This window comes from Corvus moneduloides, chromosome 3 (genome assembly GCF_009650955.1).
Source record: "Corvus moneduloides isolate bCorMon1 chromosome 3, bCorMon1.pri, whole genome shotgun sequence".
Taxonomy (NCBI): domain Eukaryota; kingdom Metazoa; phylum Chordata; class Aves; order Passeriformes; family Corvidae; genus Corvus; species Corvus moneduloides.
Genome location: NC_045478.1, coordinates 36,388,921 through 36,408,702, shown reverse-complemented (window position 1 = coordinate 36,408,702; position 19,782 = coordinate 36,388,921). Strand labels below are relative to the sequence as shown.

Genomic DNA, 19,782 nt, shown 5'->3' with positions numbered 1-19,782 from the left:
ATTACACATTTTGTGATGAATTGCTAATGTATTCTAGTGTCCAAAACAAGTTTAAAGAGCATATTTTCAACAACACAAAAGATATGTGAAGTAAATCTCTTCTGCATTAAGTTTGCATTGAAAGACCATAGAAGATTCAAATTTTTTATATAGGAACAACACCACATACACCAGAAAAAGAGATGATGAATAAGAGTGACTTAGAACACATGAAAAGCTTTGGCGGCTGGGTGACTGTTCTTTGTCTGTGCTGTGTCTGAGGCATTTTCCTCATTAGTGTGTACAGAAAGTTTATGACTGCACTTAAATGTAGGGCATTTGTGCAGCAGTAAAATGAAGGAATTCAAAAATGCTCTCCTTTAAAAAATGAATTTTTGCAAAAATAAATAAACCAGCAGGAAACTAGATTCTTGAAATTTCACCAGCATCTTTTCTACGTGTCTGGAGTCAGTCACTTCTGCCTTTGAGGACCACATGTTCGCGGTGCTACACTGTATGATGCAGCCTAACACGTGCACAGTACAATTAATTTGAGCTAAGCTGAGCTAAGTATACCCAAGTACACTACTGGCTTTTATCACGTGCAGTTAAAGCACTGACCTATTGAGTTCTAAAATGAGAGCCTGGGTGTTTTTTCTTGCTTCTATATCCTAAGCTGATCTGTGAAAACCAAAGGAGTCCGTTCTGTACTGTGTGACTCCCTACCACACAGACTTACTGAACAGTCTATTCTGGAACTCATGTACTTCCAAATGACACATAAACCTCTAAGCCTTAAACCAACTGACAGCACATTTACTGGCATGGTTATTTTTAATTCTCCACCTCATTTTGCACACCAGAAATAATCTCATGTCTGGCAAATTGGGATGATCTGGCTTAAAAGTTCAGCTGCAGCCATGTTAAAAAGACCAGAGGAAATGGATAGCTCGTCTCTGGAAAATGCAGCCCTTTGGAGTAACGCCAGAACTGTTTAAAAACAAATCAGCTCAGGATTACAGTTTATGACAGGCAAAATGGCAAAATCATTTCCAGGCTGTTCTTTTGTCCCACTGCTTCCATGCTGTCGTTAGCAGAGAGCAGTTTTGCTCATCTCTAGTTTTGTGCATTCACGAGGTGTGGTGTTCTGAAGGGCATGTGGTAATTCCGTGCCTTTAGTACACGAGCACGTAAACAATCAGAGGCAACTACCACTAAGTAGAGTAGCTGCTGGAAGTGCTGTGAGAAGCCTCCTGGCACTTCCATCCCAGTCCCCAGCATGCCGCCCATGGGAGAGAAAACGTAGGAGGAGGCAGCCAGAGATGAAAGCTGGCGGAGCAGTTGCAGCTGCCGTCAAAGCAGAAATAGCATGGGTATTTTCCTCAGTTAGATCTGGGTTTCCTTGGCTCTTGGCGACCACCTCTTTGATCAGCCCACTCTCCTAAGCCTCAAGGTTTCTTCCTCTGTTTGCCTGCTCACCTGCCCTGCTGCCTGCTTTGGGCTTCTGTTTGACTTCTCATGAGGTCAGTGGAGATGGATTGCGGGGTGCCTGTGCTCCTCTTCACAGGACTTCACAGGACCGGCACAGAATCACATGGGGCTTGTTTGGCCTCTGGGCACAACCAGGGCAAGTTCGGTTAGTAATTAAATGCTGAGCTTCTGTAAGAGTGAAATTTAGGTGTGGAAGGTGGTGATGAAAAGCTGCAAACTTTGATTAATAGAAACACCAAGTCACTTTGCCTGCAGGGGATCAGCTGCTTTTAAGATGTTACTGGTTTACTTATAAAGATGATGTGATCTAAGACAGATGCTGGACGGACGTGTGCAACACCAGCGTTTATTGGGCATCTGCTGCTTAACAGCAGGCAAGGTGCAATTGTTCAGAGCATCAAAGAGCTGTAAATTGTGCGGTGCATATTACCATCATAGACAGATAAAAATGTATTACCTGCCTCAAGTGTGCACACAGTGCGACACAATCAGCAGAAAAGGAATAATGCGCCTTTGCTTCTGTGCTGCAGATTACCATGTTGGATGGCTGGCAGAGCAATACCTATCACAGGAAGCTTTTTTGTAAGAAGTTTCCTCATCAGTGGGCTCGCCAGAGACACAAGAGGCCTACCAAAACAATGTCCTGGGATTGCTGGGAAGAGACTGATGGGGAATCAACCCTCTTGCATAGAGAAGTTCTGTGTACCACCTCAAGAAATAATCCAGGGTTGTTTGTGGGGCCTTCTGTTGTAAAAGCACAGATTGTCTCTTCATAGAGTTCTCTGTATGTAGAGCCAAAATCCTTCCCCCATTATTCTAGTAGGAATCATAGCAACATTTGGCATGTGGAATAGGAATCTTTCTCTGAAGCTCTGCATTAGTACAACAGGTCTCCAGGGCAAAGCAATATTTGGAATTCAGTGGCAAGTGAAACAAATGTTTTGCTGATAAATAAGAACCTCTGGGGGTTAATTCTGAAAACAAAGACTATTCTTCAGCAGAGGAACAAGAAATAGACTTGTAATATTCCCATGCCACTCACTCTGGTTTCATTTACCAGATCACCTCGCAGGACTGCAACACTCGACAGCACTTTCAGATGCACAGTGGTACAATCACAAGAAATTCCTCAATGTCAGGGAAAAAGAATTGAGGAGGAGTCTGGACTGCAAGGGAGCTGAGGCTGTTGTTCAGGATAAGATTAGGTTTGGATATGAGTAGGAGGCAAGCTCAGGGCTCTATTTCAAAAGGACGAAATTTCACAAACTGTTCTCCGTATTTTGGCTCAGATAAGCTTAGAGGATTTTCACTGTGATGGGGAACATTTAAACATCAGGGCTGGAAAGGAAGGTTCCATTCCCAGTTCAGCGCCTTTTTACAGTCCCAGTGGTGGGGTGAGGCTGCATGCTGCGACGACTCCTCCTAACTCCTTAGCAGAGCCCACCTGAAGGTTTCCATGTCCAAGGAACTGTCCAGAAACAAGTGAGAGCTAAAAGGACCATGTAGTGCTGTGAATAAGAGAGTGTTTGCACTTAGACTTTTAGTCTCTGCTCTTTTATCCTTGTGAGGGCTTCACAGTAAAAAAAAGAACATAAATGTGACAGTTGCCCTTATTTCGGTGTTAATGTTATTTGTGCCGTACTATTTTTATCTACGCACAAAGCCAGCTTACGGTTCAGAGCTCAACTGGGCTGGTGCTGAGCTCAGCAGGACTGAGGAGCTGAATCTGATGCTCTGAAGAAGAGGCTGCTCTTGCCTCTTGGGAAGGGGGCAGCAGCTGATCTCCAAACTCAGCGGGAGCTGGACGTGGGAACTGGTCTGGTCATTTCCCAGTGAGGGAAAGATTCTTGGCTCCTCAGTCTTGCAGATTTCTGAGATCTTCAAAAGCAGTGAGACCCATGTCTCAGCAGCACAGCTCAGTGAAGACTTCTGTGCTCTGGCAACTGCTCCTCAGGAAAGCAACAACTCTCCTGTCTGCACAGCAAGAGTTTGTAGCGCTCTCTGTGCTAAAACTGGGCTGCAGCTGCTGCTGTGCAGCTGCCCATTCCTCCCAGCAGTAAGTAGTGCTGGCAATGCTCTGGTGGTGCTCAGGAAGGGCTGGAGCCCCAGGGTTCTTGGCTTGCATTGCACAAAGACCGGTGGTAACTTGCAGCTGTGGTAGGCGATGGCCTTGATGCAGCTCATTCCATTTGGGATCCTGCAGAGTCTCAGCAAGAGAACTGGCAGCACAGATTGGAGCCTTCTCTTCATCAGAGATGCCTCTCTGTCCTTCTACTGAGCTGATGGCAGGGCATACTTCTACATAATAAGTTGCCTAAGGTACTGATCTGTATAATTTTCACATTCCTGGAGGAAAAACCCTTCATGGGAAAAAACACTCTTTTTTTTGGCACCCATGACATGCTTTCCTTTCTAATTAGTAAAAAAAAAATTAGTTGTTTTGTTTGGTTTGGTTTTTTTTTAATACCCTGGTTTTGCTTTGAAATGTACTTGATAAATTGCCTAGTTAATTTTTTGTCCATACTCTGACTAAACACTCTTATTTGTCATCATTTTGCTCTTTGAACGTAGCATACCAAAACGGTGCATGGTATGAAGAAGCAGGGTTTCCTGTGAAAGAAAAGGATATCCATGGAAAAAAAAAGGAGTGTTGTAGGTGGGTGCTGTGGCAAATACATCACTGCATTCTTGTTTGTGACAGCAGTGCAATTCCAAACCAGGTTCTTGCTCCAGCTGTCATCATTAGCATGTAGAGAGCTGAGAACCATTGGTGGTGGGGAAAGAAGACAGGATTAAGGGAAGAAAAAAAAAAAAAAAGAGAAAAGGGACAAATTTGCATGTTTATTAAGATTAAGAATGGATGCCTACTGAGATCTTGCAGTTCTGGAAAAGCCAAGGCAACACCAGGATTCTGGTACAATAGCAGTGATCACTGGCCCAGCATGGCGGCATTCCATGGGCACCAGCAAAGTTATTCCTTGCTAAGATGTCTGACACAAAACTGTGATTTTCCAGTGGTAGCAGAGGAGGCCATGAACCCCCTTACTAGTCTCTTGTAAGATGCACAAAGACTATCATACTGTCCAGCTCTTTGCTTCTTTGGATGAATGCTCTCACACCCTTTTGGTCCACTGCTACACAGAGTTTTGGTGGTGTTCCCACTTGCACAGTCCTAACATGTTGGGTTTCATTCTTTCTTCTTCATGGCATTTTGATTCTTTGCCTTTAGGCCAAAGACCTATCCATAGAACTCTAGATAACCAAAATCTGCACTGGTGTGTGTAATGGTTATATATATGCTCCAAACAAGCATATTTTGCCTCCTTGGGAACAGCTAGAGATAGGCAACCTTATTTAAGAGCAGCCTGCTACCTTCAGCAGATTTGGGTGAGATGTAAAGCCGTGTGGGATGACAGCTAAAGAATTCTTATTGTGCTTCTATGCAGGTATTTGTCAGTATTACTTAAACAGGCAGTTTTAAACAGGAAGAGCATCAAATCTGGGATTATATCTCACTTTTTTATAGTTGCTAAGAATAGCATTCTGGGAATACACATCATTTCAGCATACAGCAAATTTCAATGCAAACAATTCCATTTTGTGCAAACTTGACCTCTGACTAGGAACATAATGTACATTTTTAACAGTGAGATTAATTGGGTAATAAAACACATTTTCAGTAGTAATCCAGTTGATTTCCAGCATTTATAGACTGTAATCAAGACTGAAAGGTGCCCTGACTCCATCAGGAGTCATAATCCTGGCAGTGAAAGCACTTGGTAAAGCAGCATTTGTTTTGTAGTAGGTGAAACTACATTATGGCTTTGACTCTGTGAAACCAATTCTGTCTCAATGAACAGTAACCCAATTTCTGTTAGTTCACATTGTGTATTTTCACTCGGCAGCTTGCTGTTCCAAAAGCAGAACAGCTTGTTTAAATCTGAAATGATGAGTTTCTCCATCTCCCCTGGATACAAGGAAGAATACTGAAATCCACTGGAGTATTCCCACGTGAGCTTAATGCATTGTAGGGTAAACAAAACATGAAAAAGTAAAATCGGCATAAAATCCTATCAGTCAGAAGTAACTGGGATTGCATGAATTCATGAGTCATGAAACATTGCAGGGGTGTCTTTCCAATGGGGGTAGAAAGACTGAAGCTTTAAACTCTCCAACATACCAAAGAAAAATGTGGCGTCTTAAGAAAAAAAAAAAAAAGTAAAAAAAAGTCTTATTCTTGACTTCCATATGACTAGGAAAACCTAAGACATTGTATAGTTCATTTTTATCGCTTTTCAATCCCAAGGGCAAATATGGGCAAAATCACAACAGTATCTGAGTGTAAAACATAACTGAACCTAAGAGCATGGCTATTTTTTATGGAGGTGACCTAGAGAAAAAGGGTTTGCCAGGACTGCACCATCCTGTGCTTTGCAGGGTGGGATGGCTGCCAGCCTGACATGGAGGAGATGACAGGTTTGCCATCTCCTGTGTCTGTTTCAGCCCCAGCTCTGAAAAATCCTGCTCAAGAGCAAATGATGATGGGTTTGTCTAACATAAGGTATGGAAATGTACTGGTGTATTTAGGGTATAAACTTCCTAGATGAGGAAGGAATAGGTCTTTCGACAGATGAACCTTTTGGTGCCCTGATCTCTTGACTTGGCCAGTGGCTGTTGCAGCAATACACGTTGAAGAGTACTATTTTATTTAACACTCTCTCAGCAGCATTGCAAAAAGCCACTGGCAGGCTCAACAGAAAATTCTGATAATTTGGCCTTCTTCAAACTGCACCTTTTCAAAACATCACAGTATTTAGTCCAAACATTGACTTTTTTCCCAGGATGAGTAAAACATCTTTCCAGTAAAATCTGGCAGAAGGAAAATAAAACTAATAAAACAGTAGTACTTTGAAAGCACAAAGATTTCTTTTATTTATCTTCGAAGATAATTTTCTAGTATCTCTGATTTTCATTTTATTCAAAGAACCTTAGTATTGACTACTCCAGAAGTTGATGATAATTCCAGTACTAATTCCTAGTATTGATTACTCCTTCACAAAATATCAAACACGGAAACAAATTTTGGAAATAAATCAGTGTGAACTACAGAATACCTAGGTATCATACTACTTTGTGCATGCATGCAAGAGAAAGACAAAGCCTTTGGAAAAAAAAAATTAAATCAGACTTGAACACTTTTGTGACAAAAAAATAAAAACAAGAAAACCCCAACAAAAGCAGACTTTGAGCTCTGCTTCCACACCCATGCTCAAACTTTGTCCAGACTAGTTCTGAGGAAAGATACGAATCAAACAAAATTTGGAAAGGATTGCAAGTGTGTCTGGTATAGACAAGGTCTTAAGAGTTTATTTTGAAGGTACTTTATTCTGGGCTATGGTCAATAACAGTACTAGTCATTTTGGTACTCAAAGTTATTTCTAGCAAGTCTCCATTTACTGTTTTCATGAGGAAAATTTTTGGATTGTGTATGTGTGGTGCAAGGGTGAGGCTGGGCTCTGTTTGGATCTGATGACTTTGTGTTAATTCCCAGCATTTCCCATCCAAGTCAAGTTCTCTGAACTTTTGTCGTGTTGGCTGATGCCTCCTTGAGCTCTCCCCACTCTCTGGTCTGGGGCACCAAGCGGCAGAGAAGAGCCGTAACACGCTCAGCACTCCAGTGGGTCGCCGGCCGTGCAGCAGGGGGAGCAGGATGGAGCCAGCAGCTGCCTGCAGCACCTGCCAGCAGCTGCACAAGGGGTGACAGGAGGGAGGGAAAAGGGTACAGGAGCCTGCATTCTCCAGAAATTCTGTATCTGGAGCTGAGTTGATACATTCACATGCTATCTGGGTGGAGAACAACTATGAATATTCTTCAGTCATATAGCTGCTGTTTCCAGCAAGATAATTGTGTAGCCACACAGTGAATAACATAAAGAAGTTTTCCGGTGATCGCTTCCCAGCAATGTCTTTCCATCTCAACAATCAGAGAACAAAAAATTAGGTCAAGACCTCATTTTTAATGTTTTAGTTGCTGTTAGCCTCTGTATGAGATAGGCCAAGCCAGCCGTGCTAAGGCACTTTTGAGCAGAGACAGAAAGAGCCGCTGTTCCAGGCCTGGGCGGGAAGCAGCAGGGTGGCTGTATCCCTGCGCAACCGCCAGCGTTCCCACTGCAGCCAGGGCTGCCGAGGGGCCCCAGAGCTCCCCTCGCACAGCCTGTTCATCCGCACTTGACACACTGCACATTCAGCCACCTGGAAATTGTGGCTCTCGATGTCCATCTTGCTACAGACTATTGCTTTTTTGCTATGCTGAACATCACTTTGCATTTTTAACATTGTCAAAAGGAGGTAGGGAAAATCATCATGATGGTACTGGCTGTCTGTCTTTCCAATGAGAATAGCTGTCCTTAATAGAACGATTAGAAAGAAATAAAAGAAAGGAGGAATGATATTACCAAACTTTTCTTGACACAGTTGGGATAAAATTGCGTTGTATCTTTTCTTCTGAGCTTCTTCCGAGGCTGTTTTTTGGACTTCTAGACTTCTCTTCTGCCAAGCCAATCCAGGCTGCTGCTTTTAATGCCTAGTAATGATAGCAGTATTGATGTTTTTTTAAGGTTTTTAACAAAAACAAACACCTCTGAATGAGTCAACACTAATTTTTGGACTGAGGTAGTGTTCCTGCTCCGAAGTGAATCCCCTGACTGTCTGTAGGTAACACATGGTGGCTGTGTTGGCAGAGCAGCTGTGTCACACAAACTCAGTTCCTCTTGGAAAAAGCTAAACTGGTAGTTTTGCTCCTGCTGGGCACCAAATGAGAACCAATTCCTAGACTAGGCACAGCTGAAGAGTTGCAGTTCCTGGCTCTTTTTTTCTGACAGAAAGAGCATGTTCCTGTTTTAGGCAACACATCTTGGGCAGAAGGGAGGCAGAATGATGTTACAGTCACAGCTGATGTAGTTCAGTCAATAAAATACTTAATTCCTAAATTCAGCAGAGCTCACCTGGAGAGTACACTCTTTGCTACGTGGCCAAGCTGAATGAAGAGCTCACACTGAGGACTTTATTAGGCAAATATACGCAAATGCATACGCGAGAAACACATCTATTGCTATTAATTTTCATTTGTTCTAGAGCAGGACTGAGAGTATGGGTGAGATGAAGGGACTAATTGAAAAATATTGTGCGAACATACAGAAAGACATGATTCACATCACACATTTTGTGTTCCTACTAATTTCTTGGGCAGCACAAACAACCGGAGTGAGTAATACAATCAAAATTCTGTCAAAGAATTACAGCTCACATTTACAATTTAAAAACCCCCACCTTTTCCTTCCAAAAGCTTGTCATTAAAGGGACAGAGTGTGTTCATGAGCTGAATTAATGCTTTTACTAGCAGCAGCATGACCAGTATCAGTCATAATTTGAATAATCTCTGTAGCTCATACAAATATTTCTAAATTTCTCGTAACGTAAGTCACCCTAATTCAATTTCTTGCTACAATTCTTAATGATTTCTACAGATTTAAAGTGATGTGGGCTTTCACATTCAAGTAGGACAGAGGAGCAAAAAATCCATAGTGTATATATAACCTAGATAAAGTACTGCACTGGTAGAGTTCTATTTCTCTTCTATTTAGACAGTTTATTAAAAAATATATATAAAATTGCCTTTATCTCATGTCCGTTAATTAGGGGAAGAGAAGTGAAAATAATTGCACATCAGTGCAAATAATTCTTTATCTATACAAATAGTTGGATGATTAATATCCCATGCGCCTTTCTGGACTGAAAAAACCATAAATGCAGTGATTCTGAGTGGAAACGATTTTCTCTCTTCTTTTGGGTGAGTGGGAGGTGATTTGCAGGTGGTTACACTGAGAAAAGGAGGGCAAGGTGAGGACAGGGCTTTGCTGGCCCTTTTCCTTTAGCAAAGCCCAGCAGTGTAAAGGTCTTCCTTCTGAGATGCATTCACCTTGTCTTTGGCAAATCAGTGCTCTCCAGGATGAACTTCTGCCCTTCTTTCTTTTAAAGTGGGCAAGCGATAGCAGCTTAAGAGAGGTCAAAAGTCACACTTCATGGGGAAATTAAACAAGATCCACACAAAATGGCATTAAATCCTACTGACCAGTGTAAATGCACTGGTACGTTTTGCAGTATTTGAAATACTGCTAAAATTTCATTGCAACATGCTGAGAAATACAGGTTAAATGAAACGTTGGTTACTCCCAGACAGGAAGTTGTCTCAGTTTCTTGGAGCTGGCCTTGCTTAATATGGGATGAGCCTCCAAGTCTGATCTTTGTCCTTGCTCTAGAAATCAGTAATCCAGCAGATTGCTGATAATGATAATTTGCTTATAAATAAGGTGGCAGTTACTCCTTTTGAAAGATTAAATCATGTGCCCTAGTGAACTGTGGTTCACCTGAGCGATGCCAGTCTGGGAATGGGGTTGTGTTTTAACCTCTCCGAGCTTCCTAACTACACACGGAGAGCAGTGATGTCTCAGTGCTGCAGGCAGGCAGCCCCCGTGGTGGGACTCCCGTGAGCCCTGCCCTCGGCTGTCACCTGGCTGCGCCTGAGGGGCCCCGGGCATCTCTCTGCCCTGCAGGGAGATGGGCACTGCTTGTCGCTCTCCTCTCGGGGTGCATGGTCAGTTTGAGGACATGCTGTTCCTGCACCCAGGGAGAGAGTGGGGGCTCCCTGTGCCCAGCAGCAGTAGCTAGTGGCCCAGGTTCCCAGCAGCTGGTTGCAGGCTCCCTTCAACAGGCTCCCGTTGAGGGAGAAGGCCACTTAGTCTGAATATTTATTTTAAATAAAGGAATAAACTGGCAAACCCTATTCAATATGCTGGCAGTCATACAACGTTCTGCTTCTGCTGTTAAGCTGCAATCACTTGTACACATTCTGATTTTAAAAGCTTTCTTTCTTTTAATTTTTTTTTCCTTTTCTTTCTTTTTCTTTTTTTTTCCTATTGAGGAAAGGCACTGATACAGAGCCACACAAACACTTTTATCGCCCCGTGAGTGGCACGGGGAGGAGGCAGTGGTGCCGCATGACGGGGGCACAGGGTGGAGCGAGGAGCAGCCCCGTGCTGCTGAAGCCACCGGGAATGTGGGCAGCGGATCAAAGCCCGAGCCGCCCCCGGTCCCCCCGCCCCGCCCCGCCCCGCGGGAGCCGGCAGGGGGCGCCCTTGCCCCGCGCTGCGCCAGCCGGGAGCGCCCCGAAGGGGCGGGCGCCGCGGGACCCCCGCCCGGCGTGTGTGTGCGGGGGGATGGACCGGGGGGGCTCGGGGGCTTCCCCGTGAGGGGCGGGCCACAGCCCCACACCCGACCCCATCCCGGGCGGGAGAAAATGGGGGGGCGCTAAAAATGGGGGAAGGGGACAGTAAACCTCGTCGGGCTCTGTCGCCCACCCCCACTTTTTGGCGAAGTTCTCCGTTGAGGGAGCCGCGCGTCACGTAGCCCCGCACCACTATTGGCCCCTCCTGCCGCGCGTCACAAAGCTGCGAGCGATGACGCAACACCGTCCATGACCCCCCCGTGTCCCCCAGCACTGCATCTTTCCGCGCAACCCTCTGTCTACACCGCGCTGGCGCGCACTGAGGCGGTGGCGGCCCCCGGTGCTGCTGCGTGCATCGGGTGCGTGCGCTAAGTCTGTTTTAAATAGTATGTAATGTTTTAAATAGTATGTAATGTTTTAAATAGTATCTATCTGTTTTTAAATAGTATCTATATGCATATAGTATCTATATGTTTTTTAAATAACAACTATGTGTATGTGTATGTAAGTAACAGGTGAAAAACAATCAGATACATCCATCGTTATTTAAAAGAAAATGTAACTGCGAATAAAATATATGGGCATATTTATATAATATGCTTGTCTTCCACGTTATTTTTGCGGCTCCGCGGTTACCCAAGTTGTACTCTATAGGCAGGATGCTCCTCTGGAAGGCACCGGCTCCTCCGTGCTCTTCGGGATGTCATTTGCCTCCCCTCGCCGGCGAGGAGGGCGGGCGGGCGCGGGGGAGGGGGCCGGGCCGGAGCCGGGCAGGCACGGCGTGATGCCGCTGCGCTGCCGCAGGCGGCTCTGGAAATCTCGGTCAGGAGCCGAGCAGTGCAAACCACACGGCCCGGGATCCTCGGCATCTGCTTGGAGAGGGGCCCTTGCCAAATTCCGTCGCTCTGGTATGAAGTTTGGCTGCGCCTGGGATGACCGGGAATGTCGGGGGGGCAGGCGGGGAGTAAAAAGGCAGAGAAAAAAAATCGGGAATGAATGGCAGCGCGGAGATGGGTGCCCCTGGGCGCGCATCTGGGTACAGCAGGAGCGGGAGGGGCCGCGCCCCGCACGGGGCAGGGAGCGGTGCTGCACTTGTTGCCTCCCCTGAGCCGTGCGGGGGAGGCCGCGCAGCGCTGCGCGGGTCTCCCAGCGCGGGGCGGTGCGGGACGGCCGCACTGGGCGCTCCGCCGGCGCGGAGGGGCGGGCGGGCGGGCGGCCCGAGGGTGCGCGGGTGTGGGCGGGCCGGGGGCACCGCCGAGGCCGGCCATGCAGATGGAGGGGGCGGGACGCGGGCGCCGTGACTCGGAACCCCGGAAGCGCGGAGAAGCCCAGTATAAAAACTACTGGGGACCTTTCCCGGCCAGAACTACGAAAGCTCCGGAGACGGCGGCAGCCTGCGGCGGCAGCGAGTGGGGCGGCCTCTTGGGCGGTGCGGGGCGGCCTCTCCGTCTGCGCGGGGCGGCCTCTGCCCCGGCGGGAGCGCGGAGAGCGGCGCAAGCAGCGGCGCTGCAGGTTGGGCACCTTCCCTTATCCTGCAGCACTACCTGGCTCCGGGGGGCTTTTTCTCCCCCTACCCCCGCTTTATTTATTTATTTTTTTTAATCTAATCAGTAGGTGTGTCCCCCGCTGGAAGGGACGGCCGCGGGGGAACGGAGCTCGGGCGCGGGGTGCACGCAGCTGCTGACCGCTGGCTTTTCCTCCTCTTTTGTCAGGCGCGGAGGGAGAGGGGCCCCGGGGGGCCGGCGAGGAGCCGGAGCGGTGCCTGGATCCAGCCCGGGGAGGCGGCGGCCGCTCACCATGGCAGACGGTGAGAAGGCCGGCGGGAGTTCCGCGGGTGGCGGCGAGAGCGCGCACTGCAACGTGCTGAGCTGGGAGCAAGTGCAGCGTCTAGACCGCATCCTCAGCGAAACCATTCCCATCCACGGCCGCGGTAACTTCCCCACGCTGGCCATGCAGCCCCGCCAGATCGTCAAGGTGGTGCGGAGCCGGCTGGAAGAGAAGGGCATCGGCCTGCGGGACGTGCGGCTGAACGGCTCGGCCGCCAGCCACGTCCTCCACCAGGACAGCGGCCTGGGTTACAAGGACTTGGACCTCATCTTCTGCGCAGACCTCAAAGGAGAAGCCGAATTTCAGACTGTGAAGGACGTGGTCTTGGACTGCCTCTTGGATTTCTTACCCGAGGGGGTGAATAAGGAGAAGATCACGCCTCTCACCCTCAAGGTAAACCTGCCCTCTGCCCAGATGCCCGGAGCGGGCAGGTGTTAGCGCCTTCCTGCATACAGTGGGCACCTTCCCCCCTGGGGATGGAGGGGTGCGCTCAGGGACGCAGCTTCCCCCCACACCCCCGAGACCCACGGGAACCCCGAGCGATTTTTTCACCCCACGCTTAAAACCGAGGAGTGTGCAGTGAAGTGCCCTGACCGGCGCTCTTCAGGATTAATTAGCTTTTTCTCCCTCCCGGGTTGATTTGCTGGGAGCGTTGTTTTACCTGGGGCGTGTGCCAGGCGCTGCACATCTCTCTCCCAGCCCGGCTCGGCGGCAGATCGGTGTGCCGGCCCCGGTTCCCGGGTGCAGGGGGAGCGTAGATGGATTTAACATCTACAAGAAGGAAACCCCGTCTCCAAGGCATGCTTCCAGGTGTGCTAAGAGCCCCAGTGGGGAGGCGTATTCGCTCCTCTAGAAGACACTTCGCTTAAGTTCATTAGGCTGAATCCAAATGCCTTTCAGATTTTTAGAGGGATTTTTTTTTTTTTTTTTTAAATATGGGGCAGATTTATGGAACCTGCACTGGTAGGATTGAAGGGAATGATCATTTGCTAACTTGTTTCTGTGGGGAATAGAGAAGTGAAAAACAATAAATAAGATTTCTTATCAGATTGTAGTAGTGACCTTTTGTGTATGGGTGCAGGCATATTTGGCAGGTGTGCCATGGACTTAGTCTGTAGATGTATTAAGAAGTGACTGAAAGAAGTAGGGTTGCTATATGCTTCCCTTGCATGACACAGTCCCAGCAGAACACCCTTCCCTGTCATACCCTTGCAGTGACAGCATTTTGAGCTCTCACATTAAGCACTTATTCTCTGGTATGTATCTGCAGGCTCCATGAAATCTTTTATGAAATAAGTACTGGGGGGGGGGGCGGGGGGGGCTTGGGAGGGGGTGAGCAAATGCAGTGAAGGAGAAATTTCTTGCTTCTTTGTCTTGATTTGCTCATTTTGTCTTTCTGATTATAGGAGGCTTATGTGCAGAAAATGGTAAAAGTATGCAATGATTCAGACCGATGGAGTCTTATCTCCCTGTCTAACAACAGTGGCAAAAATGTGGAGCTGAAATTTGTGGACTCTCTGAGGCGGCAGTTTGAATTTAGTGTCGATTCCTTTCAAATCAAGCTGGACTCCCTGCTGCTTTTTTATGAGTGCTCAGAGAATCCGATGACTGAAACTTTTCACCCAACTATCATTGGTGAGAGCGTTTATGGGGATTTCCAGGAAGCCTTTGATCACCTCTGCAACAAGATAATTGCCACCAGAAACCCAGAAGAAATCAGAGGAGGTGGTCTTCTGAAGTACTGCAACCTTTTGGTAAGGGGCTTTAGGGCAGCCTCTGAATCTGAGATTAAATCCCTGCAGAGATACATGTGTTCGAGGTTTTTCATTGACTTCTCAGACATTGGCGAACAGCAGAGAAAGCTGGAGTCCTACTTGCAGAACCACTTTGTGGGATTAGAAGACCGCAAGTATGACTATCTCATGACCCTTCATGGTGTGGTGAATGAGAGCACAGTGTGCCTGATGGGGCATGAGAGGAGACAGACTCTGAATCTGATCACCATGCTGGCCATCCGAGTCCTAGCCGAGCAAAATATCATCCCCAATGTGGCCAATGTCACCTGTTATTACCAGCCAGCCCCATACGTAGCAGATGCCAACTTCAGCAATTACTACATTGCCCAGGTTCAGACGGTGTTCCCTTGCCAGCAGCACACATACTCTACTTGGCTGCCCTGTAATTAAGAACCGAAATTAGTAGACTCGGTGGAGAGAACATTTTCTAAGATGCAGGAAGGGGCGACGGGTCCCTATGAAATGGGGTGTTTTGTGCAATGACGATCTGCTCTAGTTGTCAAGCTTGGGACAAGCTTGTGGTTCTTCTAATAAATAATGGGAGCATGATCAAGAAAGAACCCCAAAATAATTGGATCCTACCCCAGAGCACAAGAGGCCTGTCATTAAAAGCAACCAGCTTCCCCTGAAATAAGTGAGGGAGGAATGCTTGATGACAATATGGGTTGGCAATATCTGCTCCCATAGCTTTGGCATAGAGAAGGTGGGAAAGCCTTATTTTCTTTTATTTTTATTCTTACTCTAGAATGGGATCTGCAAAAGGGAGAATATGAAAGAAACAAAACAAAAAAAAACAACAAAAGAAAAAACTTCACAAAAAACAATTCTATATATATTCAGGAGTTAAAAGTTAGAGGCATAAAGCAGAGATAAGCAGAATAAAATTGTATATTGGAATTACTTCATTTGGGGCTTGCAGCAAGTGCCGTCTATGGATTGACCATGTAGAATGTATAGCTTGCTTGACTAGAATGCTTTACCAGAAACAGCTTGCTCCAAATGAACAGTAGTGGATTGGTACAGTTAGAAAAACAGAAACATGTACGATGACAAAGTCCATTATTTCCAGCTGTGTGCATGCCTCACATTTTAAAAATGTGAGAATGCTGGAAAACCAGCTGTGGCAAGAAGTATATACTTAAGGACCAAAGATTTCACAAATAAGTTATCCAAGCAAAGAAGATACAGTAGAGTATATATATATAAATATATATATATGTAAAAGGAAGAAAGATGTTCCTATATTTGTACACACCAATAGTAATCAAAAGTGCCTGATGCCTTCATAAAATTTGAAGTGAGAAAAAAAATATAGTTTTGTGGTTTAACCATGCATTTTGTTTTATCAGGGACACAAGAATAAAAAAAAAGCAAACCAACCCATAAGCTTGTGAATAAGTGGTGGAGGAAATGCCCTATTTTTTTTCTTGGCAAATACCTGTATAGAGTTAATGTTTTGTCGGTGTGCTATTATCCTAGGTACGTGTGTGTATGTGTGTATATATGTTTGTGTGTGTATATATGTACATGTTATTGGTGTATATCTATATATATACACACACAATATATATTAATGTGGTCTAGGAAAATGTAGCAATTAAGGAATGTTTAAATAAAGTACTACTTGTTTTCCAGTTTGCAACAGGATGTCATAGGACAGTGGGCACCTTGCAGTGAAATTTTAACCCACACCTGAGAAATTTGGAGTAAATGAACCAGTCAGGATTAAGGTGGGATTCAGATAATGTCTTTGGTTGCAAGAACAAGGATTACAGTAATTCAGTGAGTTGCTTGTGAGCCATAATAATTCCACAGATGGAGAAACATATGACTAGCTGATTTTTTTTAACTGTTTTGTACTGTAATGCCATTTTGACATTTAACCCACTAATGTTGTGACTGCATACCTCCATGATGTGTAATTCAGTGGAACGTGGATCAAAGATAGGTTTATTTAAACCCCCTGACAACTAAAGAATATTGTATTAGTTTGTAATTTGAACACTAATTGTTAATATTTAAAGGAGTATTTTTAATAGAATGCATTATGCATTCCAGGACCACTAGAATTTAGCAAATGTGAAATGAACCCTTTTTAAGAGTGTTGCACGATTGCTTAAAATTATATTTTATATATATATTATATATATATATTTTTATGCAAATATTAAACATCTTTGATCTGGTTGTCACACTGCATTTACAATTTTAGTACTGTACTTTATTTAAATGGAATCACTTTACATTGGAACAATAACTATTCACTTTCATTTCCTCTCCCGAAAGACCAGCAGGGGGGAAAAAACCAACCTCCGCTGCTGTTTTCACTTCAGTGCCATCTCTGAAGGTGTTAAATTCTTTGTTGGGCTTTGAAAACCTAATGACTAAGTGACACTTGACTGATATTTTGCTTTTTCTTTCTGAGAGGAAAAAAAAAAAAGGGAATTCAGGCTTTTGAAGGAAATCCGTCTGTGCCCTGCCTGGTCACAGGCACGGTCTGGCGTTGGAGTCAGGGGCAGGGAGAGGGAGAGGACTCGTGTCCTGGCAGTGTATTTTCCCTATGGAGCGAGTAAGGTACATCTATTTTTGTCGCGCTTTGTATTTTTCACTCCGCAGGCACTTTAATAGGAACCCGATTTGTTTACTGAAGCACCTTCCCTGTGAGTCCTTCAGGAAACTTAAAAGCTGGTCCATTGCCATTCCTGGCATTGACGTGCAGACCTTGTCCCCACCTTCCCTTCCTTTGGTGCTGGCTGCAGCCTCCCAGTGGCCTCTTGTCCCAGTGAGGTTCCCTCCAGCCTCCTGGAGGGTCCGGGCTGAGCGCTCCTGGCCCGCTGGCTCCCCTTACCTCCTGCTCCTGGTTCGATAGCGGAAGCAAGGGGAGGGCTGGGGAAATAGGATCAGCTGGTAATGTGGTATGTCTTCTCTCCCACAACTATTTGCAGCAAATAAATGAGTCATCCTCTCTTTAAAAGGGTTTGAGAATCTATAGCTGTGCCACAACCACAGAATGCTGATAATACATGACACAGTGTTGTTTTCCTTTGAAGGACCCTTTTTTTTGCCATTGCTTGAAAGAAAGTTTTGAAATACTTCCTCTCAGCTCAAATTTTATTGTGGGTTGGTTTTTTTTGATTCACAGCAGTTAGTTACCTTATAGTGCATACAGCAGGGCTCTGAGCTAAACTGCACCTTTTGGCATTTGCATTTTGATACATATATAATATGTTTTTTTATATATTATATAAGTATTCCAGATCTGTTTTACATGTGTTAATGATCAAGTGGTGGAACTGGTGGAGCTTTGTATTATTTGTGACTGGTAGCTTAAAATGTGCCTGGTGTTAGAGGTGGGAAGAAGGCATGAGTTCAGGCCAACAGTAAAATAAGAACCCCTTTTCAAAGCTGGTTTATTTCTGTGGTTTGCACACCTTTCCCTCCATAAAGTCTGACTTCTTTTTAACTGGTTTTTCCCCTCCTCTTCAGCACACTGGTACTCTTAAAGTTAATACCACGCTCTTGCTTTGTAGACTTGATCTATCCCATCCAATCAGCTGTAAGGTTAAAGCTTGTGCTACAGAAGACAGTGCCCCTTTTAAAGAGCTGAACTGATTAAAGACATTGACCTGATTACAGTAAAACTGTTTGTGCCACAGCTGAATTTCCTGCTAACCAACAGGGCACTAAACTTGGTTAAACCTAGCGATCGTGAAACAACCAAGAGCTTCTAAATGGGATTTTTTCTTTTCTTTTTTTTTTTCTTTAGATGTAGCTGTCCTCCCAAATGCAAGAACATTTCTCCTAAAAATAAAAGGGCAATTAGAAGACCAAAAAGATGATATTTTTCTAGTTTCTTGTATTGCACTTAAAATATTTTTTATCTTGCACAAAGGCCTTCACACAAATCCTCTAAACAGCTCTTATTAAATGCTTGGTTTGTATCACATCAGAAGCTCCTACTGGTTCAAAAAAGGCGCTTTTTTAAATTGAGAAAATGAAGTGTGCTAGCTAAAACTGCACAGAAAAGGAAAAAATGTATTTGCATATTCAGCTCCTATTTGAATATATTCTTTTGTATGGTTTTCTTTATGCAGAGAATTTCCCTTGCAAGAAAGAAAATCAGTGTACTGTTTTGCTGTTGTAATAGTGGTTTGCTAACAAAATAAATAGTAAAAAAAAAAAAAGCCTGCAAATTTCAAGACAGCTTGGCTAAAGGCACTGCAGGCTCCTGCAGTCTGTAGGAGTCTGTGCAGATTTGCTTTCCCTCAAATTTCCTTACAACTGTTGCCTTCTGCAAGGCATCCTGTTGCAGCAAACTGCTCCTTGGATTGCTCTTTTGGAACATTTTGACTATAGGCTTTGTCACAGACAGAAAAAGAGCTGATGGAAAACAGACTCTAGAGGGAACAGATTGTGAATTTTGTTTACAGCATCCAATATTTGGATTTTTTTTGTAAATAAAAAGAAGTTATTTTTTTCTATTGATTTGTGTCTGCTGTCTTCCGTGTCTGAAATAGCTCTGGCCTGCTCCTACTGAATACCAAGTTCGCTTTCATTAAAAAAGGACAAGGGCAGCACTTTTCTGAGAAGAGTAGCATTCGGCTGCTTTCCGATTGGAGCACAGAACATTTTGAAAAGCCCTGCCTCGTGCCAGCCAAGTTTGGCTGGCTCTACTCAGCTGCAGAGGAACCTCCCCAGCCACTGCCAAAAATACGCACTCAAGCACTAGTCGGGCCATGCAAATGGTCCGAAACACGAAAGTGGAACAGTGCCATGGCAACCCCACACCCTCGCTGCCCTCCCAGTTGAGATCGCGGGACTGGGACTTTGTGATGGCTGTGATCGTCCACAAACCACCATGCTGGCAGGGATGTGGGGGTCCTGCTGCCCTTGAGGTATATTTGGTAGGGGCTGATGTCTCCACCTTACCTTTTTGGTAGGTCCAGGGGGCAATGGTGTACTGCTGCCTGGGTGTAAAGATGGTGCCAGCTGTAGCGGGTGGGGTGCTGCAGGACCTGAAGCTTGGGGAGCTGCTGGGGAGAAAGGATGCACGTGTCTGATTGATTCAGCTGCTGAATCAGTCCAGTTCTTCCTGCAGATTCAATGTTTACTCTTCTTCCCTGCCCTACAATGCTGTCCTTGTCAGCAAAGGTATTTTCTGTTTTCTATGTTTACAGGAGAGATGCCTCAGTAATGAAGGCTAATTTCCTCAAAAAGCACTTCAAGGGAATATAAAATATTAATTTACAATGCTCGTGGCAATACTTTTTCAGCCATCGTGCCTCAGACTGACCCAAATTTGAAAAACATTGGCTGAGACTCTGCAGTATGTAGCTCTTACTAGGCTCATTCATACACCGTGCTGGTCTTGGAAGTCTCAAACTGGCTCAGTGGGAGCGTGAATAT

At 45.3% G+C, this 19,782-nt stretch overlaps 1 protein-coding gene across 2 annotated transcripts; it reads left to right on the top strand.

Annotated features, from left to right (window-relative positions):
- Positions 1 to 11,562: 11,562 nt before the first annotated feature.
- Positions 11,563 to 18,861, top strand: TENT5A (terminal nucleotidyltransferase 5A). Of its 2 annotated transcripts, none has more exons than XM_032104904.1 (3): positions 11,563 to 11,661; positions 12,466 to 12,973; positions 13,987 to 18,861. In XM_032104904.1, the coding sequence occupies exons 2-3, from the start codon at positions 12,551 to 12,553 to the stop codon at positions 14,764 to 14,766; spliced, it is 1,203 nt and encodes a 400-aa protein (XP_031960795.1). In that variant the 5' UTR covers positions 11,563 to 11,661; positions 12,466 to 12,550; the 3' UTR covers positions 14,767 to 18,861. The 2 variants fall into 2 exon arrangements, with proteins under 2 accessions (XP_031960795.1, XP_031960794.1); XM_032104903.1 differs by lacking the exon at positions 11,563 to 11,661 and adding an exon at positions 12,096 to 12,265.
- The last annotated feature ends 921 nt before the right edge of the window (positions 18,862 to 19,782 follow it).

Coding starts and splice junctions, on each gene's coding strand:
- TENT5A (XM_032104904.1), top strand. CDS start 12,551: ATGGCAGACGGTGAGAAGGCCGGCGGGAGTTCCGCGGGTGGCGGCGAG. Junction 12,974..13,986: donor TCACGCCTCTCACCCTCAAG/GTAAACCTGCCC, acceptor TTCTGATTATAG/GAGGCTTATGTGCAGAAAAT.